The sequence below is a fragment of the Mustela nivalis genome (assembly GCF_964662115.1).
Source record: "Mustela nivalis genome assembly, chromosome: 10".
Taxonomy (NCBI): Eukaryota; Metazoa; Chordata; class Mammalia; order Carnivora; family Mustelidae; genus Mustela; species Mustela nivalis.
The window spans coordinates 32,723,054-32,749,131 of record NC_139029.1 but is presented as its reverse complement, the minus strand read 5'-3'; the positions used below and the strand labels follow the sequence as shown (position 1 = coordinate 32,749,131).

General features: G+C 44.4%; 1 protein-coding gene across 3 annotated transcripts in view; it reads right to left on the bottom strand.

Annotated features, from left to right (window-relative positions):
- Positions 1 to 26,078, bottom strand: part of ST3GAL3 (ST3 beta-galactoside alpha-2,3-sialyltransferase 3) — a 191,546-nt gene that overhangs the window by 60,545 nt on the left and 104,923 nt on the right. For all 3 annotated transcript variants that reach the window (XM_082687201.1, XM_082687202.1, XM_082687203.1), the window contains one exon: positions 15,839 to 15,931. In XM_082687201.1, the coding sequence (XP_082543327.1) occupies positions 15,839 to 15,931 (93 nt within the window). The remainder of the gene's footprint in view (positions 1 to 15,838; positions 15,932 to 26,078) is intronic.

The window sequence follows — 26,078 nt, the reverse complement described above, 5'->3', positions numbered from 1 at the left end:
CCCAAGGGTTCTGCCTGACATTTGCCTTGAGGAGAAGTTGGAAAGGGGACAAGACATGGCTCCTCAGGTCCTGAACCCGGCAGGACAAAGACACTGACATCATGTGCGGCAGTTAGCAGACTGAGGCCTGCTCAGCAGACTGCGCAGCAGATGAATTCAGAACCACAGAAAAACCCGGCAGGTTTTCTGCAACAGTCACCAGTGCAAAGAAGTATGAGTCCCTAATCATCTAGGGAAGGAGATTTTCCCACAGAAAACAACTTCTGGCCGCCTACCACAGACTTGCCTCTAAGGGTGAATGTACAGAACAAAGAGGAAGGACATGGAATTCCCAGCTCTAAGGTGCAGGGCGGGACGGGAGGCCTGGGGGGCTGAATTCCTTGAAGGGTAGGGGAGGTAGAAGCGGGAGGCTGACACAGAAGTGGTGTTAATTTTTTTTTTTTAAGATTTGATTTATTTATTTGACAGAACGGGAGAGGGAGAGAAAGCACAAGCAGGGAGCAGCAGACAAAAGGGAGAAGCAGGCTCCCTGCTGAGCAGAGAGCCCGATGTGGGGCTCGATTCCAGGACCCTGAGATCATGACCTGAGCTGGAGGCAGAGGCTCAACCCACTGAGTCACGCAGGCACCCCTGAAGTGGTACTAATTTAAAAGCAGATCAAGGATTGGTTCCCCAAAGTCAAAACAATGGACACCGGGGAATACATGAAGAGAAAACTGACAGCAGAGAAACCAAGAGGACACAGATGGCAACTCTTCCAGCTTCAAACTGGAGTCCAGGTCAAGGACAGGCATTTAGTCTGTCTAGCCTGCACAGGGCTGCAGACCCTGGGACACTAGGCAGAGAAGCTTGTGTTACTGAGCGCTCTGCACTTCCCAGAAAGGTTCAGCACCCAGGGATTTCCCTGCAGCAGCACCCACTGAAAATATTTAAAACACTTTGCAATCAAAAGGAAGCTGCATTCCCCCTACAGGCTCACAGTTCAGGGCCATGACTCAGGACATAAGGTGGGGCTGGTGGGTTTGCATCCTAGCTCTGTGCGACTGCGACTTGGGCCAAGTTATAGCTTTTTCACCTGTAAAATGGGTATTAGTAACAGTTATTCCAAAGGGTTACTGCAAAGACTAAGTGAAATAATGAATATACAGTGTTTAGCACAGCGGCTGGCACATAGTAGGAGCCCTCTAAAACAGCGTGACCATTTGGGGCGCCTCGGTGGCTCAGTGGTTAAGCCGCTGCCTTCGGCTCAGGTCATGATCTCGGGGTCCTGGGATCGAGCCCCGCATCGGGCTCTCTGCTCAGCAGGGAGCCTGCTTCCTCCTCTCTCTCTGCCTGCCTCTCTGCCTACTTGTGATCTCTGTCTGTCAAATAAATAAATAAAATCTTTAAAAAAAAATAAAAAAAATAAAACTGCGTGACCATTTATATACACAGACTGTGTATGTCTGCAGATGGAAAGTAAGGTCTCTGAGGGAGGGATTTCATGTATCTTACACAATGCTGAAGCTCTAGCACCTAGAAAAGTGTCTGGCACATATGAGGTGCTCATTAAAGATTTCTTAACAAATGAAATGGGAGCTGTTACCATTAGGTTTAGAGGATAATAGAGTCAATGTGGCAACTTTTTTTTTTTTTAACAGATTTATTTATTTTAGAGACAGAGAGCAGTTGGGGCAGGGTAGAAGGAGAGAATCTTCAAGCAGACTCCCTGCAGATCACAAAGTCCAACTCTGGGCTCGATCTCACAACCCATGGGGCCATGACCTGAGCTGAAACCAACCAACTGAGCCACCCAGATGCCCAATGTGGCAATTTTTTAAGGGATACAAGAGACTTCAGTATGATAAAACAGGGATATGAAGAAGTCAATAAAGAGAATGATGATGCGGGTTCCCGGGTTTTGGTCCAAGATCTAGAAGAGGTTGAAGAACCAGGGCACAGGAGAAGGGACTGACCTCAGAGAAGAGATATTATAGAGGGCACAAGTGTCAGGACACGATGACTACCTGGACATTTGGTTGACAGAAGGAGAAAGAAGAGCTCTCGGATTTCTGGCTCAGGTGACACTCTCAGGTGGATACTGCTGTCATTCATGGAAAGAGGCAATATGGACTGATTAGCTTTAACGGGAATTCAAGGTCTTGGGCATACTGAGTTTGAGATGCTTGAGTCATCCAAGTGGAGCTGTCCAGCAGGGAGTTGGGTATCTGGGTCAAGAGATCAGGAGCAGAGAGTCATTGGCACACAGGTTTTAACTGACACGGTCAAGTACGAAGTGAAGAAGACCACAACTGAGCCCTGGCAGACATCAGCACTTAGAGGTGGACACAGGAAAAAAGAAGGCTGCTTGCAAGAGAGACTGAGGAAGAACAATCAGAGAAGTAGAAGGAGAACTGGAAGGGAGTTTGGACAAAGATTACTGAGAGGAGAGAGTTTCAAAATGGAGGAAGAGATCAATAATGCCAACCGTTTCAGAGAGGTCAGAAAAAGAGAAGGTCTACCCTTGGGATTTGTCACTTAGTCATTTCAAGTGACCTCATGAGCAAGAGCATTTCGGTGAGGAAGGCGGTCGGGGTAGAGAAGCAACTGCAATGAGTCTCTGTACACCCTTGTTTGAAGGGTGTTCAACTTGCTCCCAGTCTGGAAGGACAATAATTTTGTAGAAGCAGATGGTGCTCTATTCTCCTATGTAACTTATGGTATGTGACAAAGCTTAGCAGGGATGCCTTTCAATCCCACCACCCCTCCCTGGTATTGTAGTAGTAAGAGTCCCAGAATGTAGTAGTAAGAATCCCAAGGATCCTTTTTGGAAGAGCAGAGAGGGAGGAGCTATGGAATGTGGGGATACCAGGTACCCAGGTACCCTGGCCAGGAGACAGCAAACTTTCAAAACGCCTGAAGGCAGTGCATTAGGCTTCTTGTACCTTCTCACTGCAAGGGTCCCAAAACATGCACCTGGGACTCTGTCAATATTCCAGACTTCCTGCTTCAGAGAGCTCAGCAAGGTTTCAAAGGCCATCCCTACACTCTTGGGAATTCAGCCAGCTTGGACCATGGCAATAATTCCTTAATGGTAGGAAAATCCCTGATACACACAGTCACAGATAGACACCATGCACTCTGGCCTTTCTAAAGCAAAGTGGATCTCAAGAGAAGTGACGTTTTCCTCTGTAGAGCTAAGCAAGAGGGTGATTTCTACACCAGTACCTCATCCGCTAGCACCAGACATCTGGTAGACCTCTGTACTTTGGCCACTAGCCAGCCTTCCATGAGACAGCAGCTAGGAGAGGAAGCAGCACGTGGCAGGTAAGCTGGCGGACTCTGTGGTCAGAGTGCTTGGTTTGAAACTTGGCTTCATCACTGCCTATCTTTAGCAAACTGATCCATTCTCTCCACCCCCATCTTCCCATACTTAAAACTGGATTAATGACAACACCTATCTCATAAGATTGTTGAGAGGATTAAAACAGGAAAGATGGGAAAAGGTCTCATCAGACAATCTGATACATCAAGAGGCGTCAGCCATTACTGCCGCTGGAGCTTGGCCATGGCCTGGACTTGGCTGCTTCTTTCTGCTTTCTGCTGAGACCATCTGCCCCAGGCTTAGCCTGTAGATGCTACGCTCCCTCCCCATGCTGAGTGGCTCCATTGGCCACCATCTAAAAGATATGATATTAAATCTTTCACAAGGGGTGCTTGGGTGGCTCAGTCAGTTAAGGGTCTGACTCTTGATTTTGGCTCAAGTCGTGATCTCAGGATCACGGAGCTAGGCTCCGTGCTGGGTGTGGAGCCTGCTTAAAATTCTTCTCTCCCTCTGCCCCACCAAAAATAAATGTAAAACTTAAAAAAAAACAAAAAACAAAAAACCCAAAAAACTTTCACCAAAGCAGAAAAGGTGACTCAAATATATGTAGCAAAGGATTGCCAGGAAAATAGGGTGTGCCAAGTTTCATCAGTTATACTTTTTGCTTTAAAAACATACATTCCCTACCCTGCTCCTAAAACCTACATTTTAGGGGCGCCTGGGTGATTCAATGGGTTAAAGCCTCTGCCTCCAGCTCGGGTCATGATCTCAGGGTCCTGGGATTGAGCCCGGCATCGGGCTCTCTGCTCAGCAGGGTGTCTGCTTCCTCCTCTCTCTCTGCCTGCTTCTCTGCCTACTTGTCATCTCTGTCTGCCAAATAAGTAAATAAAATCTTTAAAAAAAAAAAAAAAACAGGGGTGCCTGGGTGTTCAGTGGGTTAAGCCGCTGCCTTTGGCTCAGGTCATGATCTCAGGGTCCTGGGATCGAGTCCCACATCGGGCTCTCTGCTCAGCGGGAAGTCTACTTCCTCCTCTCTCTCTCTGCCTGCCTCTCTGTCTACTTGTGATCTCTCTCTGTTGAATAAATAAATAAAATCTTAAAAAAAAAAAAAGCCTACATTTTAAATGTTTATCATGATCTATTCTGGGATCTTTATTCCTTCCTGATAAAAACTTACCTGATCATGTAAAAGTCATTGAGAAAGTGGGAATTCACTTAGTAAGCGTCTAACATGAAAATTTTCTGGAATGATCAACATTTATACCCCTAAGACACCTCATCTCATTTCATTCTCTTGACTTAATGAGATAAGTAATACTCAGACTTTTCCAAGATCCCACAGTATGTTAAGTGAGAAAGCTGTGAGAACTTCCTGTCTCATCTCATCTCTTTCCAGTCTTTCATGTATTAGTATATGTCAACATAATTCTTCTACATCAAAATAATTATTCTCTTCCCTCTTTCCATTAGAAGAGTATTGTACCACAACCCTCATACCCTCGGTCTCTCCATTTCCTGAGGGCTCCCCCTCTTCCCTGTCTCTCTCATTAGCAGAAGATGTCTCCAGGCAGGCAAGTCTCAGGGAAAGAAAGGAAGACTTCCCAGCAGACAGCACAAAGGGTTATGAGGAAACAGGTTGGCTTTCCTGAGAAGCAGGACTCTGTAGGCAGAACAGGCTGGCACATCGGCGTCCCTTCCTTTTCCACCGCCTGCTCCCCCATATGTACCCGGGTGTGGGAGTCAGTGACTGGATGGGCTCTGGGAGGAACAAGGCTTAGGAACAGACTAAAAACGTAGGTTTCACACAGCACTTGGTTTAAAACAAACAAACAAACAAACATAAAGATTTAATGGTTTAGACTGTGTCAAAACTACCACATCAAAACTGCATTAAGGGGGCACCTGGGTGGCTCAGTGGGTTAAAGGCTCTGCCTTCGTCTCAGGTCATGATCTTGGGGTCCTGGGATCGAGCTACATGCTCTGCGGGGAGCCTGCTTACCCCTCTCTCTCTCTGCCTGTCTCTCTGCTTACTTGTGATCTCTGGCAAATGAATAAATAAATAAATAAAAATCGTTAAAAAACAAACAAACAAACAAAACTGCATTAAGACCTTCTGTGTCAATTGTTGATGCCACAGCAGCGCCCAGGCGGCTCACTCAGTTAAGTGTCTGCCTTCAGCTCAGGTCACAACTGTGGGGTCCTGGGATCAGGCCCCATGCCGGGTTCCCTGCTCAGTGAGGAGCCCACTTCTCCCACTCCCTTTGCCCCCTGCTTGTGTTCTTTCTCTTGTTCTCTAGCTCAAATAAATTTTTAAAAAAAGTTGATGCTATAAAAAATCAAAATCCTGATTTTTACTTAGTACATTTGGTCAAAGTTATCAAGAAATGCTAGCTACCCACAAGGAAAAAAAGAACACAAACCCAAGTTACAACACAAGGGATCACTACTAACACCAAAACAACATGAAACACCGACAACAAAAACTCTGACGGATTAATTCAAATATAAATAATAAAGGTATAAAAGGACTAGAAGAAAGCACAGAGGAAGACACCTTCACAGACCACAATGTATGGACGTAAATTGAAAAACTTCTTACTGAGGGCAATTTGCCAGTAACTTTCAAAGTTGCAAATGCCTGTAATTGTGATCCAGAAATATTTTTCTTTATTCTAGGTGACCTCACATGTGTAGGAAATGATGTACAGAAAAGGTTATTCAATGATGTAATAATATTTGTAATAAAGATTAGAAAATGCCTAAAAGTCCACCAACAGGGAATTACCTAATTAAACTATTGTACATCTATACAATGAAATGCCACATAAAACAGAGTAAGGTACTTCTGTTTCTAGCCATGATGGAATAACAGGGATGCGAGTTAACCTCTTACCTTAAACAACTAGGAAACAAGTCAAACTATGTGAAAACAAACAAACAAACAAAATAACAGTTTTCAGACCAGTCCAGGGAGGAGGAACCCAAAGAGAGCCCAGTAGTCTTTCAGAGTTCAGAAAACAAGTCACAATTTAAAAGACCAAAGGGCTAGAACTTGTGGAGAAGACCAATATAGAGGACATAGTTGCACAGAAAGCTCTAGAGATCTGCGAAGGGGTCCCCTCAGATCTTTAGCCAAGCACTTCTCTGTATATATATATGAGAGGAAAATCTGAGGCTGAGAAAAGACCACCAGGAAGCAGGAAACCAAACAGTTCCTGATGCCCATACAGGGCCGGGAATTGTTAATATTTACACAAACCTGAGTGGAAATAAATCAGAGTGGAAATACTTCATAAAGCACAAGACACGGGGTCGAGTCCTCAGAATGGTACAACATTAGAAACGGGGATAAATTAGCTCCAGACAAATGACTGCTCACGACCTGCACTAACAGCGTTAAAAGCAAGCCTCAGAGGGCTAAAACCGATTCCAAGTAACTCAGCCACATGCCCAAGCAAAATCAAGCACTCATTAAAAGAATACAACAAAAATCTCGCCCAGAAAAATGTAAACTTTGCAATGTGTGGAATCTAATAAAAAATTACCAGACAGGTAATTTGATGTGGGGCAAGAAATACAAAGAGCCAAAAAGGGCCATAACCAGGAGGGAAATTCTAGTAATAGACCATAACCGGGAGGGAAATCATCAACAGAAACCATTCCGGAAATGACAGTGATGATAATTAGCAGACAAGGATATGAAAACAGCTATTGTAAATATATGCCACATGTTTAAGAAAGTAGAAGAACACATGAACATAACAAGGAATGAAATGGAAGACATAAAAAGACCTAAATGGAGCTCGAGAGATTAAAAACTCAGTATTTAGAATGAAAATACACCAGATGGGATAAACAGCTGACTGGATACTATGAAAGAAAACTCAGTGGACGTGAAGACTTAGCAATGTCGACTACCCAAAATGAGGCACAGAGAGAAATAAGACTGGGGGCCGGTGAGGGAAGAGCATCAGTGGCCTGTGGGATTCCCTAGACTCCTGGGAAGAGAGGTGGGGTAGGAAAAATACTTCAAAAAAATATTTAAGGACAAGAAAAAGTCCTAATCTGATCTTTAAAAAACCAGTAACTATGAACCCATAGGTCCAAGGAGCTGAGAAAAAAAATCCCAAACTAAAGAAAACCATAATAGGGCACATCATAATCAAATTGCTGAAAATCAGTGACAAAGAGAAAAATAAATCTCAAAAAGCAGCCAGAGGAAGATAAAGACATTACATATGAGGTAAAACTAGATAAGAATGACAAAAACTTTCATTAGAAACTATGCAAGCTAAAAGAAAATGAAGTTATAATTTCAAAGTAATTGAAACCCTCAACCTAGAATTATATTGTCAGTCCCCTGCCCCCCTCACCGAAAAAAAAAAAAAAAGCAAAAACAAAAACAAAAACAAAACCCTTAAATGTAAGGGATGCCTGGGTGGCTCAGTGGGTTAAACGTCTGCTTTTGGCACAGGTCATGATCCCAGGGTCCTGCTCAGCAGGGAGTCTGCTTCTCCCTCTGCCTGCCCACTCCCTCTTGTGCTCTCTCCCTCTCTCTCTGACAAATAAATAAAATCTTTGAAAAGAAAAAAATCTTAATGTAAAATAAAGACTTTATCAGCAAAACCAAAGCTGAAAGACTGCATTGCCATTAAATCTGACTCATAGGAATCATTATAAGAAGTTCTTCAGGCAGATAAAAAGGGAAACCCTATGGAAATATGTATCTATAGAAAGGAAGAAAGACCCACAGTAAAAAAAAAAGTTTGTGGATAACTATAATAAACTTCCCTCTCATTAAAATTTTTTTAAAAATTGGGGACACCTGGCTGGCTCAGTGGGTAGAGCATGCAACTGAGCCTTGATCTCAGGGTTATGAGTTCAAGCCCCACCTTGGGTGTAGAGATCACTTAAAAATTGTGGTAACATACACATAACATAAAGTTTACCATCTTAAAACTTTCTTTTTTAAAAAGATTTTATTTATTTATTTGACAGAGAGAAAGAAATCACAAGTATACAGAGAGGCAGGCGGGGTCAGGGAAGCAGGCTCCCCACTGGGCAAGAACCCGGTACAGGGCTTGATTCCAGGACCCTGGATCATGACCTGGGCCAAAGCAGAGGCTTAACACACTGAGCCACCCAGGCACCCCTTAAACTCTTTTTAAAAGATTTGTTTATTTGAGAGAGAGACCATGTAAGCACAGGGAAACAGAGTGAGAGGCAGAGACAGAATCTTCAAGCAGCCTCCCCTCTGAGCATGGAACCTGATGCAGGGCTCGAACCCAGGACCCTGAGATCATGACCCAAGCCAAAATCAAGAGTTAGGCGCGGGCGCCTGGGTGGCTCAGTGGGTTAAGCCGCTGCCTTCGGCTTGGGTCATGATCTCAGGGTCCTGGGATCGAGTTCCGCATCGGGCTCTCTGCTCAGCGGGGAGCCTGCTTCCTCCTCTCTCTCTCTGCCTACTTGTAATCTCTCTCTGTCAAATAAATAAATAAAATCTTAAAAAAAAAAAAAAAGAGTTAGGCGCTTAACTATCTAAGTCACCCAGGTGCCCACATCTTAAACATTTTTTTTAAAGTAAGCTCTGTGTCCAACATGGGGCTCAAACTCATGACCCCAAGATCAAGAGTTGCATGCAAGATGCCCCCCATCTTAAACATTTTTAAGTATACAATTCAGTAGTATGAAAGTACATACATACACATTATGCAACCAGTCTCCAGAAGTCTTTTCGTCTTCCAAAATGGAAACTCTACATCCACTAAGCAACTTCCCATTTTCCCTCCCCCCAACCGCTGGTAACCATGAATCTGTTTTCTGTCTCTATGAATTTGACTACGCCATGTACTTCATTTAAGTGGAACCAAATGTATTTTTCTTTCTATGACTGGCTTATTTCACTTAGCATAATGTCCTTAATGCTCACACATGTAGCATCTTAAAATTTCCTTCCTTTTGGGGCACCTGGGTGGCTCAATCGTTAGGCTCCTGCCTTTGGCTCAGGTCATGATCCCAGGGTTCTGGGATTGAGCCCCACATTGGGCTCCCTACTTAGCGAAAGCCTGCTTCTCCCGCTCACACTCTTCCCGCTTGTGTTCCCTCTCTCACTGTGTCTTTCTCTGTCAGGTAAATAAATAATATCTTTAAAAAAAAAAAAATTTCCGGGGCACCTGGGTGGCTCAGTAGGTTAAGCTGCTGCCTTCGGCTCATGGTCATGGTCTCAGGGTCCTGGGATCGAGCCCCGCATCGGGCTCTCTGCTCGGCAGGGAGCCTGCTTCCTCCTTTCTCTCTGCCTGCCTCTCTGCCTGCTTGTCATCTCTCTCTGTCAAATAAATAAATAAAATCTTTAAAAAAAAATTTCCTTCCTTTTTAAGGCTGAATAATGTTCCATTGTATAACTATATCATATTTTGTTTATCCTTCCATCTCTCTAGACAGACACCTGGATTGCTTTGGCTATTGTAAAGTAATGCTGCTCTGAACACGGGTGTACAAATACCAGCTTGACCCTGCTTTCATTTCTTTTGAGTGTATATCCAGAAATGGAATTGCTGGGTTACATAGTCACTCCATTTTCAATTTTTTAAAGAAATTATCACACTGTTTCCATAGTGGCTGCACTATTTTACATTCTGGCCAACAGTATACAGGGGTTCCAATTTCCCTACATCTCTGTCAACACTTGTTTTTTTCTCTCTTTCTCTCTTTGTTTTTTGATATCAACCATCACCAAAATGGAACACGTTTTATCCCATGACTCAGGTCTCAATCAACTTAAAAGTATTAAAATTATACAAAAAATATTCTCTGATCAGAACAAAAATAAGCCAGATATCTGCAACAAAAAGATATTTGCAACATCCTCAAATATTTGGAAATGAAGCAAAATGTCAAAAGAACCACGGGTCAAAGTAGAAATCACAAGTGAAGTTAGAAAATATCTTTAACTCAATGAAAATAATAATACAATATCAAAATCTGTGGGATGTCGCTGATAGTTTTTAAAAAAGACTTTATTCATTTGAGAGGAAACAGAGAGAGAAAGAGCACAAGCTGGGGGGAGGGGCAGAGGGAGAGGGACAAGCAGACTCCATGCTGAGCAGGGAGCCTGATGCAGGGCTCCATCCCAGGACCCTGAGATCATGACCTGAGCTAAAGGCAGATACTTAACCGACTGAGCCACCAGGCATCCCAGCTGATACAGCATATAGAGAAAAATTTGTAGCATGAAATCAAGGAATCAAATCAGTGGTCTAATCTTCTATCTCAAGAAACAAGGAATAAATTAAACCCCAATAATTGTAAGGTACGAAATAATAAAGAGTAGAAAACAATGATTATAGTGAGAAAAATACCAAAAGAGAAAAATCAAGGAGCCCAAAAGCTAGTTCTGTGAGAAGATCAATCGAAATGATAAACCTCTAACCACAAAGACTAGGAAAAAAAGAGAAATTATGTGTTTCATGTCAGTATATTTAACAACTGAGATGAAATCTACAAATTCCCTGTCGGGCATTAACTACACCAAAGAAGAAATAGGAAACCTGAATAGAAATATGAAAGTTCTATATCTATTAAAGAAATGAAATTCTTTTTTCTTTTTAGAAATATAATTCTTAGTTTTAAAAAAACCTGCCCACAAAGGGATTTTCCTTTTTTTTTTTTTTTTAAGATTTATTTATTTATTCGAGAGAGAAAGGGGAAGAGGGGCAGAAGGTGAGGGATAAAAGCTCAAGCAGACTTCCCAATCAGTGCAGAGCCCCGCATGGGGCTCACTCTCACAACCCATGACATCGTGCCCTGAGTGGAAACCAAAAGTCAGATGCTCAATCAATTGAGCCACCCACACGTCCCAAAAGGACTTTCTTAATAAGAAACCTAGGTCTCCCTAGGTATCTTTGCTCATAAATCCTATCAACCATTTAAAGAAAATTATTATCAGTTCTACACAAAACTTACAGGATACTGCAGATGAAGGAATATTTTTCTCACCTGTCCTATGATGTCAGCATTACCCTGATGCCAAAACTAAAGACATTACAAGAAAACTACAGAGCAATATTTCACATGACTGTTTATGTGAACAAAAATCCTTAATAAAACATTAGTAGGGCGCCTGGGTGGCTCAGTGGGTTAAGCCGCTGCCTTCGGCTCAGGTCATGATCTCAGGGTCCTGGGATCGAGTCCCGCATCGGGCTCTCTGCTCGGCAGGGAGCCTGCTTCCCTCTCTCTCTCTCTCTCTGCCTACTTGTAATCTCTCTCTGTCAAATAAATAAATAAAATCTTTAAAAAAAAAAAAAAAAAAAACATTAGTAAATTGAACCCGGCCATATATAAAAAGAACAATACATTAGAGCCAAATGAAGTTTATTCTAGTAATTCGAGGCTGGTTTAACATTTGAGAATCAATCAATAAAGAACAAATCATTGTGATTCATCATATTAATAGACTAAAGAAAAAAAAAAAAGCCGTATGGTCATGTCAAAAGATCCAGAAAAAGAAGCATGTGACAAAATTCAACACTATTCATTATAAACATTCTCAACAAACCAGCAGTAAAGACAACTTCCTCGATCTGAAAGGTTATCTATGAAAAACCTGCAGCTAACATCTTAATAGTGAAAGACTAAAGATTTTCCCCCTGGACTGGAAACAAGGCAAGTATATTCACTCTTACCTCATCTGTTCAACACTGTACTGAAGATTCTAGCCAGTGCAATGAGCCAGAAAAAGGAAGAAGAGGCATCCAGATTGAAAAGGAAGAAATAAAGCTGTCTTTATTAACAGAAGACCTGGTTGTTTATATTAATTTATATTGGTGTGATATCGGTGTAAGGACAGACATAAACATCGGTGGAATGGAACACGGATTCCAGAAAGAGACCCACATATACATGCCTAGTTGACTTTCAACAAATATGCCAACATAACTGAATGAAGACAGACTAGTCTTCAACAAATGGTTCTGGAACAACTGAGCGTACATATGCGAAACTATATATAAAAATTCATTTGATACAGGTCACGTACTTAAATGTAAGGGCTAAACCTATAAAAATCTAGAAGAAAACATAGGAAAAGACCTTTTGACTTTGGACTAGGGTTAGATTTCTTAGGTAAGATATCAAAAACAAAATCCATAAAAGAAAAAACTGAGGGGTGCCTAGGCGGCTCAGTGGTTAAGCATCTGCCTTTGGCTCAGGTCATGATCCCAGCATCCTGGGATCGAGCCCCACACTGGACTCCTTGCCCAGCTGGAAGCTTCCTTCTCTCTCTTCCACTCCCGTTTGTGTTCCCCCTCTCACTGTCTCTCTCTCTCTGTCAAATAAATAAATAAATCTTTAAAAAAAAAAAGACAAAAATTAATAAACTGGACTTCATCATGATTAAAAATTTCTGCTCTGTAAAAGACATTATTAAGAGAATAAAAAGACAAGCCATAGACTGGAAGATAATATTTGCAAATCACCTGACAGAGGTCTTCTATCCACCATATGTAAAGCTGTCTTACAATTCAATAGGAAGACAACCAGTTTAAAAAAAGAGATTTCGACAAATCCTCAAAGATAAAAGAATGCCAAACATCAGAAAGGATGAATACCCAACTTTTGTTTCAACATGGATGGGACTGGAAGAGATTATGCTGAGAGAAATAAGTCAAGCAGAGAGAGTCAATTATCACATGGTTTCGCCCACCTGTGGAGCATAAGGATTAACATGGAGGGCACTGGGAGAAGGACCGAAGTGAGTGGGGGAAATCCAGAGGGGGAGACAAACCAAGAGAGACTATGGAGTCTGAGAAACAAACTGAGGGTTTTGGAGGGGAGGGGAGGGGGGGGTTGGGTAAGCCTGGTGGTAGATATTAAGGAGGGCATGTATTGCATGGAGCACTGGGTGTGGTGCATAAACAATGAATTTTGGAACACTGAAATAAAATAAAATCTATTAAAAAAAAAAAAAAAAAAAGAATGCCAGGGCGCCTGGGTGGCTCAGTGGGTTAAGCCCCTGCCTTCAGCTCAGGTCATGATCCCAGGGTCCTGGGATCAAGCCCCACATCGGGCTCTCTGCTCAGTGGAGAGCCTGCTTCCCTCCTCTCTCTGCCTGCCTCTCTGCCTACTTGTGATCGCTTTCTCTCTGTCACATAAATACATCAAAAAATCTTAAAAAAAAAAAAAAAAAAAGAATGCCAAATAAGCACATGAAAATGAAACTGAATATCCTTAGTCATTCGTAGAATGCAAATTAAAACCACAGTCAGGTATCACTATAAATTAGAATAGCTACAACTCAAAACACTGATAGCAGAGATGTGGAGCAACCGGAACTCTTCAACATTGATGGCAGGAAAGCAAAACACAGTCAATTTGGAAAACAGTTTGGCAATCTCCTGTAGAGTCAAACATACACCCTATTATAAGTGGCTTTCATTATAATCACTCCAAACTAGAACTTACCCCAATGTCTTTTGCCTAGTGAACAGATGAACACACTATATTACATCCATACAACAGAATGCCATTCAGCAGTAAAAAGGAACAAATGATACACACAACACACATGTGAATCTCAAATACATTATACTAAATGAAAAAGGCACCATCAAAAGGCTTCCCACTATGTGATTCCATTAATATACATTCTGGAGACACTCCAGGAACAGAAAACTGATCAGCGGTTGTAAGGGCCTGGGGGTCAGGGGAATGGTTAACTACAAAGCAGTCAAGGGAAATTTCAGGGGCTGATGTTGGGAAATGTTCTGGTGGACTGTTGTAGTGGTTGCTCAAACGTATGCATTTATCAAAACCCCTATAACTATATCAAAATGTCAATTTTAATGCATGTAAATTAAACTTCAATAAATCTTACTTTTAAAAAAATTATGATATAGCCATACAATCGTATGCTATGCAATCATACAAATAAGATTACCATATATGCTGGTAAGAGGATAATCTCTAACATATATTATTAGGAGCAAAAAGCAAGATACAAAACAATAAACATGATGCTCTATTTACGGTACCCCTGGCTGTCTCTGGGGCAGGGATCTGGAGCAGGAGTATATACCCTTTTGCACATTTTCAGTTATTATTTCTTTAACCAGATGCTTGTATTACTTTCAATTAGAAAAAGTTAAAAAAAAAAAAAAAAGACAAACCACGCCTATATCCAGGTCAAGAAAAACTCACGGGTGTCTGGCCCAGCAGACCGAGTCAAGTAAGCCTACAAAAACATTTATAAGAATATGCAACATAGCACCAGACACTTTAGAGGTGCTCAATACATAGATGGGGGGAAAATATTGTTTGGAATAAAGTCAGAAGGTACACCCTGGACAGAGAGATTTCCATCGAGACACCAGATACTCAGCCAGCAGAGCCCCTGTTTTAGACAAGGAGCCAAGCTTGGGTTGCTCACATTAGAGAAAGAAAAGGAGTGGGGCGCATGGGTGGCTCAGTCCGTTAAGCGTCAGTCTTTGGCTCAGATCATGATCTCAAGGTCCTGGGATGGAGCCCTGCATCGGGCTCTCTGCTCAAAGGGAGTCTGCTTGTGCTTCTCCCTCTCTCCCTCCCCCCAACTCACGCATGTGCATGCTCTCTCTCAAATAAATAAATAAAATCTTAAAAAAAAAAAAGCATAAAAACTGAATATTCTGGATTTACTTTCAGGCAAGCTGTTTCTCAGCATTCCTCTCCAGGCACGTTGTGTGCCCTAACCTCAGCCTGCTCAGTGATGGGATGCAAACCATTCCCACAGTGAACAGATCATACCCCAAGAGGCCACTGCCACCTCCAGAGCTCCTCCCTGTGGCACAAGTGCCACAACCCGACTCCCAGAGGGTCCTGGGCAGCTTTTCCTCTAGCCACTCTAAGTCAGACACTCCAAGAACTTTCCAAAGGAACAAAATGACCCCGATAGTCTCGGCACCCCGGGCTGCAAAGTCCATCCTGGCATGTCAGTACTGTCTCTATACCATGGCTTCGCGGAAAGAAAACCCAAGAGGAAAAAGCAGACATGTAAGTAAGGCCCTTCAGCAGTAGTGAAAGGGACGCCCAGAGTTTGGCATGGTTTCCTTCAGCAAGCATGGAATCAGGAAATAAGGAACGCCAGAATGCAAAATGGACAAAGAGAGAAGATGCTAGAACAGCCAGCCTCTGAAACTCCTCTTTGTTCCCTGCTTTACTTAGATACGTTTCCCTGAAGCCACGTAGTTTTGATACGTGGCTCGGAGCCTCTGTGCTGGGTAGCCTTGTCTGGCTGCCCCTAGGTACCTGGCTTCCAAGGAGCAGCCACGAAGGTTCAACCCGCTCCCTCCCCTCCACAGAGACAGGCTGTGCTGGCAGGTGGAAGCTCCCAGAGGCAGGATGTGGGTAAGGTACAGCAAGGGCAGAGAGTAGGACTGGCATAGGAACCACCGAAACAAGCCCTTTCCAGGCACCCACAGACTCTAGGACATAGAGGTGAGTTACAACAGAATCTCGTATTCTCCGAGCACATCCTGGGCCGCGGGAAGAAAGGGAAGCACTTACCGGGGAAAGATGGCAGTCATCAGGGCTGAAGCATAGCCAGGCTTGCAAGCTCCCTCTGAAAAGTTTGCGTACTTGGTAGCTAACTCAGCAGGCCTATGGGAAGAGAAGGAAAGTCACAGTTTGCCAGGCACTGAGCAATCAGTGGGGTATTAGTTCTTGAAGAGCTGTGGGTTTTTTAAAACATTGAATAAAGCTTCATTCTCAGCAATCAGGCTTTCAGCCCCTTTTCTACACCAACACTTCTGGGGGATGGGGTGGGGGGGTAGAAATCCTAAACCCAAAGGCCTAAAGGAATAAATAAATTAGCAACGCCCCTCTTACAGAATTTGGTAAAAGGAACTCATTGGTTTTGCACAGATTCTTTGCAGCAAGCTTAATCCCAAGGAAAGCAGGAATTCCATCCAGGCTTCCAGGCCGGGCAAGTGGAGTCCCAAGACCTAGGGAAGAGCGGCCGGGGCTTTGACAGTCACAGGCACTGACCTCTTAGGCTTCATTGTGGGGCCTGATACACCAGCCACGCCTGCCTCTATTCTCTCCACACAGACGTACTAGGACCCAGCCAGTGGGAACCCACTCTCAGTGTCCTACAGCCAAGAATATTTTGGGGCTATAGCTGTCAAGATCAGATGTTTAGTTATAGATGCTCTCCTGCTCTCCTATTCTCTGTGCCTGGAATGTTCTTCCTTGCCCCTTTCCACCTAGCTACGCCTACTAGTCCTTCACAACTAAGTTCAGGTCTCCACTCCACTGGGAGAAATCCCCTGACCCCCAGGTTGGGCTAAATGCCTCCCCTGTGCCCTACAGTCCGTCCCCCTGCCACCCACATTATATACCATATTGTACTAGAATTGCTGGGAGTGCGCCTCCCTCATTAAGCTGTGAATTCCCAAAGCTGGAGTCTGATTTAACCCTGCATCTCCAGTCCCTTGCGAAGCGACGGGCCCACAGAAGAGGTCTGTAATTTTTTTTTTTAAGATTTTATTTATTTATTTATTTCTTTGTTAGAGAGAGAGAGTGTGGGAGAACACAAGCAGGCAGAGCAGCAGGCAGAGGCAGAGAAAGAAGCAGGCTCCCCACTGAGCAAGGAGCCCGATGCGGGACTCGATCCCAGGACCCTGGGATCATGACCCGAGCCGAAGGCAGCAGCTTAACCAACTGAGCCACCCAGGCATCTCAGATGTCTGTAATTTTCTGACAGAGCAACATGACTCTGCTACAGTCTCACGAACTTGTACCAGAAATAAGACAATCTCAGGAGCCCACAACCCAGAGTGTTTGCTGAATATCTGCGGAATATTTTTTTCAGAGGACTTGTGTGTCCCAGCTCTGATTTTGTGGCAGCAACTACAGTCAAATCCCTTCATATCTTTGGGCTTTGATGTCCTTATGTGCTCTCCGTGGGGCTGGAGTCCCTGCTCTGCCACCAAAAATTCTTGCCAGTGCAGTCCTGAGGAAACCACAGTGGAAGAACAGGACACATTCAGTGTCTGCGAGGCTGGAGGCCCTGCGTGCTGAGGCACCTGAGGGAGCCCTGGCAGGCTGCCAGTTCCCAGGCCCAAACCCCTTCCCCCCCCGCCTCCACCCTTGGGCCCGCTGCCAACACACTGATGCCCAGCTGCTCTACCAAGCTGGGGCCCCATGGTAGGTCTCCCCTCAGGGCTGCCTTCTGCAGGAACTGGGTGGGGCAGGTCTAGGGGGAAGAGAGCTGGCGCCTGGACTGGAGAGCCGGGAACGATGATGCCACCGCTAGCGTGTGTCATGTGTGATTCACTCATGTGCCCCTATGGGCCTAGTCCAGGGCCTGGCACAGAGTAAATGCTCACTGAATTTAGATAAACTCAGCTGTATCCATGTGCAATTTCTTCCAGAAGTCTACTTTTATATATATATATAGCCTTTCCTACCAATGAAATGTGAAGCCAGAAATGCAGATGCAAATGCCCAGTGCTAAGCCAGCGCTGAGACTTTATTTGGTAGGCAAAGGAGAGTCAAAGGTTTAACAAGAGAATTTACGTAACTATTTTCTTATGTGAGCAACTGTATTTCCGAAATGAAATCTACACTCCAGCACAGTGGATGACCTTGCAGGAAGCTCTCAGACAAGGCACAGGGACTGAAAGATTTTTTTTTTTTCAGGTCTTCAACAGTCATGTGAGTAGGTCCTCTCAGTTATTAATTTACACAGGAGCTCAGAAAGACAGAGACTTATCCAAGATCCTACGGCTAGGGAAGTGGCAGACAGCAGGGCACGAGCTCCCAGCATGGCGCCACCACAGCGCGGACCATGGTAAGCGCCATCACACGGGGAAGAGCCGAGTCCGCAGGCAGCATGGAAGTGGTCAGCGCTGGTAGAGAGGGGTAGAGAAGAGAGTCAAGAAGGCCTCACACTGCTATTTGAAAGTGTGTAGACAAGCAGCGAGGTGTCATGAGTTCCTCCTACCCGTGCCTCCCAACCCCCTGCCATCTGTATGCCTGCCTTCTAACTGTTCCTGTGTTCTTTCTCAGTTCCAGAAGGTCTCACACTGAAGACGAAAGGACTGCAGTTGCCCCTCAAACACATTGCCCCACAGAAATGTATACACGACAAGAGACAAGCCTTTGGCCACGTATCTCCTCTGTCTGGTTTACACTGTCAACCTCTGGCGAGATGCTTCAGGAATAAGGGCCATGGGCGGTCCCAGGTCTGCAGACTCAGGTCATCTATCATGGAGAAGCGGGGGGGGGGGGGGGGGACACTGGCCAGCTGGAGCACAGGAAAGCCAGAACCCAGCCGGGAAGGCTCTTCCCATGAGAGTGCAAGGTAGCCCAACGTCGAGGATGAGCAGTTCTAAATCAACCCCCATTTAAAAGACGACAGTAACTTTTAGAACATACAGCCCCGAGGACAGTGGGCCAGGTCAAGTTATTACCAAATTAAAATGCCTTAGCAGTGGCCTCCTGACTACCCCAGGGAGAGAAGAATAGGGGGAGTGTTGGGGATTCTGAGTCATACAGCAGGCTGGGACCTCTGGGGCAGTTAGCGGTCAAAACTACCAAGATTAACAGTCGCCAACTCCCTCCGGCCAGAATAGTTAGTTTCTCTAAGGCACTCACACTCCAAATGCCAGGAGGCCCCCACAGATGTCTGATCAGATCATTCAGCCCTTGTTCTTCTCATACTCTCCAGCTGGCCTTTCATTTTGGGAGATTTAGCATTTCAACCAGTAAGAGCACCCATTGTCCTGCAAACGTGACTACCAAGCCCCTGGGGTGAAGAGTGCGAACCACTGCACTCAAGAGGAAAGCCAGGCGGACAGACTGGAACCCAAGAAAAGGAACCACACTTCCACTCCCCTGCCTCACCCAGCAGCACTGAGTTTAAGGATCAGGCCATGCAGAGGTTCTAAGTGGGAAGAGCACAGGATCTGGAATGAGACACTTTCCCAGAGGTCACCAGCAAGTTGTGTGACCTTGGGCCAGTGATGGAAAATCTGATTCTCATCCTGCTCATCTGCAAATTGGAACCACTCAGTTCCCAAGGATCTTGGGAGGATGTGGTGAGAAAGCACCCCCGGAGGGCCGGCCATCCCCTAGAGCACCACACATGGTTATGTGAAACGCGAGGTGGCAGAGGCAGGCATCCGAATGCCTCGCTCTGGTTTGGATTCTGTGATAGGGGCGCGTCCCTGAAGGATGCCCAGTAGGAGAGTGCATTTAGGGATCAATGCTGGGGAGGTAAGGAAAGACTGGAAGGGGCGGTCCATGAGACAGAACACTAATCTGGAGAGAGTCAGTGCTCTCTCCGTGGCCAAAGGCCAGGAGTATTTCAAGGAGGACACAGGAACCACCTGCATGGAACACAGTGGAAGGCCTGGCAAGGTGTGGCCACTTGCTGGACAGCTGGCTTTGACAACTCGGAGATTACTCCTGACCTTGAAAGAGCTGGTTCACTGGAGAGTAGGGGTGAAAGGCTGATTTCAGTGGGTTTAAGGGAAAAGAGAACGAGTGGAGTCGCGGAACAGAGACTACTGTTTTTGCTCTAAGGGGAAACAGAGAAATGCGGCAACAGATGAAGGGAGGAAGCCGGGAAAGATGTTTTTTGAGGTTAAGAGACAGTTTAGCACATTTGTCATTTGGCTGGAATAAGAGGGCAACTCCTGATGCGTCAAGAGACAGGACAGCTATAGGACAACTGTCCTTGAGGAGGTAGGGAATGGGGAGGAGGGGGACAGACCTAATACAAAAGAAGAAGGGCTGGCCTTCCTCTGCTCGCCCCTCCCCACCCTGGCCAGCGACTGCCTCGTCACCTTTGCACCCATTTCCCTCCCCAGCAGAACCAACCCACCTGCCTACAGACCTCATTTCACCCAGCCTACTTTCACCCTAGCTGGCTCACTTGTTGCCATGCTCTTTCCTGCCCCCTCCCCTCCATCCCTCTCATTCACTCGTTCACGCATTCGCTCAACAAACATTTGCAGGCGAGTCACTCTGCTCGGACTTGTGTCCTGGCTCCACCCTTCCTAGCTGCATGACTTTGGCCACACTACGGATTTGCTCTGTGCCTTCACGGCCACATCTTTAAAAACTGGAATGGTACTCACACAACCGTCCTGAGGGTTAGGCTAAGAATAAAGTGCTTTTAAGTAACTGGAATTAAAATATAAACTTAAAAAAAAAAAAAGACATGACCAAAAAATACAAAAACAGCAACAACAAAAACAACAACAAATAAACTGTATCCAGGTCTTTGTGTGGCTTAATAGTTCATTTGTTTTTGCCACTGAATATTATTTAATTGTATGGATACACTTTGTGTGTCCATTCACCTTGACAGGTATCTTGGCTCCTTCCAGTTTTTGATGATTTTGAATAAAATTGCTAACATTACTTATTTTAAAAAAGAGAGAGAATAAAGTGCTTAGTATAACGGCTGGCACTTAGTTTTCTCTCAATACACGCTCACTGTAACAGCCTTGTTGTGGGACACTGCAGGACACTGGCCTGGGACTAGGGACACAATAATGGCTGGGACCTGGTTCTGGCCCATCACCAGTTACACCAAAGAGTAAATGTCCCTTTAAATGAGACTTCTCTCCTAGACCATGAAAACTCAGCCTGGTGTAGAGCACCTGGGCACCATGCACGGCACAGAGTACGGAAACACCCAACAAAATGTTTGTTGGCGTGAACTCAACTGGTTACCTTGACTAGTTGGAAGGTTAATTAGCAGAAAGTGTGGGGGAGATGTGGTGATGGATGTGAGAAATGGAGATGGGACTGTGAGGATTCTTCCTGGGCCTCTCAAGTCCAGTGACAGGCATCTTGTGAGCAATGAACTAATTTCCAGAACCTTCTCTGAGAGGACTGAAATCAGATCAGTCCCCGGCTATGTCTCCTCCTTCATTAGGCCCCCAGCTCACTGCCATAGAGTTCAGGAACTGGTCCTGACCATGGAACCAGACAGTGTAGGTAACACCTGACACACTGCCTGACTAGCAGCAGTGAATAAACAGTAGTGTCCTTTCCAGCCAGTAGAGCAATTTAATCAGAGCTAGCCAATATTACCATCAGATAAGAACCCTCAGAGCAGGGTGCCTGGGTGGCTCAGTTGGTTAGGCAACTGCCTTCAGCTCAGGTCATGATCCTAGAGTCCTGGGATTGAGTCCTGCATCAGACTCCCAGCTCCATGGGAAATCTGCTTCTCCCTCTAACCTTCTCCCCTCTCATGCTCTCTCTCACATAAATAAATAAAATCTTAAAAAAAAAGAAAAAAAAGAACCCTCAGCCCTGAGCTAGCCCCACCACCGCTTCTTCAATGCTATCCTCCCTCACCGTCCTGATGAAGATGCATTTCTTAACTCAAGCAGAGAGAGTCAATTATATGGTTTCACTTACTTGTGGAGCATAAGGAATAACACAGAGGACATGGGGAGATGGAGAGAAGTGAGTTGGGGGAAATCGGAGGGGGAGATGAACCATGAATGACTGGACTCTGAAAAACAAACTGAGGGTTTTGGGGGGGGGGGGTGAGGGGTTAGGTGAGCCCGCTGGTGGGTATTGAGGAGGACACATATTGCACGGAGCACTGGGGGTGGTGCATAAACAATGAATCTTGGAACACAGGAAAAAAAAAAAAAAAAGATGTATTTCCCCAGCTACCAGAGACCCGTGTCCAGAATATGACTTGGGAAGTGGCCGCAGCAGCTTAGGTTAGCTTTAGCAGCCCTATTCTGTCATTACACATTTTCATTTTTCTTTGTTTCTGAAGTCATATTAGTGAAAGAAAGGCTACTTAACACTGCCGTAGGTTCTTTCAGCTCCAAGATGAAACTTCCCTCCTTAAGGATAACTTCTATCTCTTCTGACCGCCTTTTCCGACTAGCTGCATTATTACAGGTCTGCTGGCTCCTCCTGCATTATCATCAGTGTCTTTATTCACCCCACATCTGGGGGTGGCCAGTCCACTGTGCCCTGGGCATTACTGACCCTTTGCTCTCGTGAACGCCAATGGAGGCTAGGGCTCCCATAGTTTGGGCCCCATTTACGGTGATCTATAATAAACTTGGCAGCACTGTCCTCTGTCTCTCTCGTCGCTTTAAGGCAGAGGGATGGCTTCATCTGAGCCATCTGGAATTGGTGGTATTTCTTAGCTCTAGAGGACCTGCCTTTCAGCCCTTGCTACTTTGCACTGTAATCCCTTTTCAATGAACCAGGCCACTCTGCTGTTTGATCAGTGATTTTGGAGCTGACATTATTGCAGTTTACTTTTGTCTCCACGACCTCGGTCATTTCTTTCCTTTTGGCTGGGAGGGTGCTCTCCTGTAAGCTCTTGCAAGTGCTTTAGCCTGAGCTGTAGAGGAAATGTTCACAGAGACTCCCCATCAGGGATCTGTGGCAACTGCTCCAATTCAATTTTGTTTCTACATTTCTTAAAAAAACAAAACAAAACAAAACAAAATAACCACATCCTTTTTCAGGGTGGTAGTGGAAAGAACATGGAAACTAACATTTACTAAGCATTAACCATACACTAATAGTTGACCTGATTATTTCATTTAGCTTTACCATAGTCTTCTAAGGCTGTACAGCCCTGAAATCCAAGCATCTGGGTGTAGAGTCCAAGAGAAGACATATTTGGGAGATGTACTATTCTATTTGTAACACTATAAAATTTCAAATGATAAATTCTGATAGGGCTTGCATTGAATTTGAATTTGTAGATTGGTTTGAGTGGTATGTAATTCATTCTTCCAATCCAAGAGCAGCGTATATCTTTCCATTTATTTCTGCCTTCTTCAATTTCTTTCATCAAAGTCTCATAGTCTTCAGTGGTACAGGTCTTTCACCTCTTTGGCTGAATTTATTTCTAAGTCTTTTATTCTTTTTGAGGTAAATGGATTTTTAAGGAATTTCTCTTACCGACAGTTACTGCCGTATTAAAGTGCAACTGATCTTTGTGTATTGATTTTGTATCCTGCAACTTTACTGAATCCATTTATCAGTTCACATGGTTTTTTGGTGGAGTCTTTAGAATCTTCTCTATATAATATCACATCGTCTGCAAATATAGGCACTTTCACTTCTTCCTTTCTGCTCTGGATGCCTTTCTTCTTCTTACCTAACAGTCTGGGCTAGGACTTCTAACACTATGATGAATAAAGGTGGTGAGAGTGAACCCCCCTATCTTGTTCCTGATCTTAGAGGAAAAGCTTTCAGCTTTTTACTGTTGACGATGTTCACTGTGGGTTTGTCATATATGGTCTTTATTATGTTGAGGTAAATTCCCTCTATTCCCATGTGTTGAGAGTTTTTATTATAAATGGATATGGAGATCTGTCAAATGCTGGGGCACCTGAGTGCCTCAGTCAGTTCAGCATCTGGCTCTTGATTTCAGGTCGAGCGCGGGGTCATAAGATCCAGCCCCACATCAGGTTCCACGCTCCACAGGGAGTCTGCTTGAGATTCTTCCTCCCTTGCCCTCTGCCCCTTCCACCATCCATGCTTTCTCTCTAAAATAAATAAATCTTAAAACAACAACAACAAAAGCTGGTTCCAGAGAGCCGAGGTACTGAGGATAGTAATAGTATTATTAGTTTTTTCTTGTGGCAGGAGGTGTGACTTAGCCAGGAATGATGCACTGGACAATAAAATACATGAAGAGATGCCTGAACCTGAACAGAAAAGAGATGGCATCTGGATACTGTGAAGAACGTTCATGTGACCTGAAAGGGCAATAAACAAATACATAAGCATCTCTTCTTTCCTTATCATTCTAAATCCTCATCAGTAAATCACTGTATCGCACGGGGAGCCATCAACACATTTATATACCAGAGGTGTTACAAAGATATTTAGCCAGGGGCCGCCTGGGTGGCTCAGCTGTTAAGCATCTGCCTTCAGCTCAGGTCATGGTCCCAGGGTGCTGTGAGCCCCACATGAGACTCCCTGCTCAGTGGGGATCCTGCTTCTCCCACTCCCACTTCCCCTGCTTGTGCTCATTCATGCTCTCTGTCAAATAAATAAGTAAAATCTTAAAAAAATATTTTTAGCTTGGGCTCTGCATACCCTTGGTGCAGCCCTACTTTAAGGTAAGTATTATTCTCGTTTTTGACGAGACAAACTGAGTCTAAAATCCATCTTCTGCTCTTCCCAAAGCTCTTGCTTTCTTTGATATAAAGAACAATGGGCAGAAAGATAAAAAGACTTGAGTGGAAGTAACTAGCTCTTCTACTTACTAGTTGTGTAACCTCGGGTAAGAGGTAATTGGTTTCCTCAACTCTTTAAACAGCTGTAATAACACATATTTTCTAGAATGGATAGAAAGATCAAATGATTTCCTGCAACAATGTAGGTCAGAGCATTCTTTGCAAAGTTACAGAAATGTCAGTGGCTGCTTCTGTTCTAATGCTTGATTTCTGCTTTTACTACTTCTAGATCATTTGAATTACCATTTCACTAATCTACTGAGGAAAAAACTGTTCCCTTTCATTTTTCTTACTTGGCTTATTTTCTCCAACTCACTTGGCTGTCTCCAAACCCCTGCCAATAGGTATGTGTGTGTAGTTAGATTTATACCTAAGTCTTTCTTTGCATGTGTGTGCTATGTAAATGATGCTGTGTTTTTATTGATTGACTGATCAATTTTTTTTTTACATGGGAGCTATTGGGTTTGTTTTCCCAGATGCAGCAATTCTTTGAAGGCCTGAGTTTTTACTTGCAAAGCAGGGATAATAATGGTACCTACCTTAGAGGTGAGGACTGAAAGAGACAATGTATATAAGGCTTGGTGCTTAGAGGGCATGCAATATACTATTAGTAATTAGTATAGATGTCATCAGTTTCTGCTAACCCAAAGCTTACATTGGAATAATTAAAGCATGTGACTTTGCTATCCTCCAGAGGGTCACAGTCTAGTTTTATGACCTAGTAGGAAACAACTATGCACCACAGGTGTCATAACTACATCAAAGATAGGCATGCAGGTCTGGGCATCTCTGATGGACATCTTCAGCCTCTTCCAAAGCAGAGCAGGCCTTCCTGGCACCCCTAAGCATTTGTGCCACTGGTCCCCTGCCTGGCACTTCTTCCTTTCTCCCACTATCAGGCTCCTGGGGCTGCCACCACAAATTACCCCAAAGGCACAGGGCAGGGAAGCTTACAACAGTAACTTATCCTCTCACAGTTCCAGAGGCCAGAAGTTCAAACTCAAGGTGGTTTCCTCAGGCAGTTCCTTCTAGACGCTCTGAGGGAGGATCTGCTCTGGGCTCCTCTGAAGCAGCTGACAACCCTTGGTGTTCCTGGGCTTGTGGATGCATCACTCCGCTCTCTGCCTCCACTGTCGCAGTGCTTCTTCAATGATACTGTTTCTTTTTTTTTTTAAAGATTTTATTATTTATTTGACAGACAGAGATCACAAGTAGGCAGAGAGGCAGGCAGAGAGAGAGAGAGAGGAGGAAGCAGGCTCCCTGCTGAGCAGAGAGCCCGATGTGGGACTCGATCCCAGGACCCTGAGATCATGACCTGAGCCGAAGGCAGCAGCTTAACCCACTGAGCCACCCAGGCGCCCCTGATACTGTGTTTTTAATGTCAAATTCCAATTGCTTATTGCTGGTATACTGGAAAAGATTGACTTGTGTGTATTATCAACCTCCTATCCTATGGCCTTGCTATACTTGCTAATGTGCTTCGGGAGTGTTTTGATAAGTCTCTGGGTTTCTCTACAGAGACAATCATGTCATCTGTGAAAAGAGACAGTTTTATG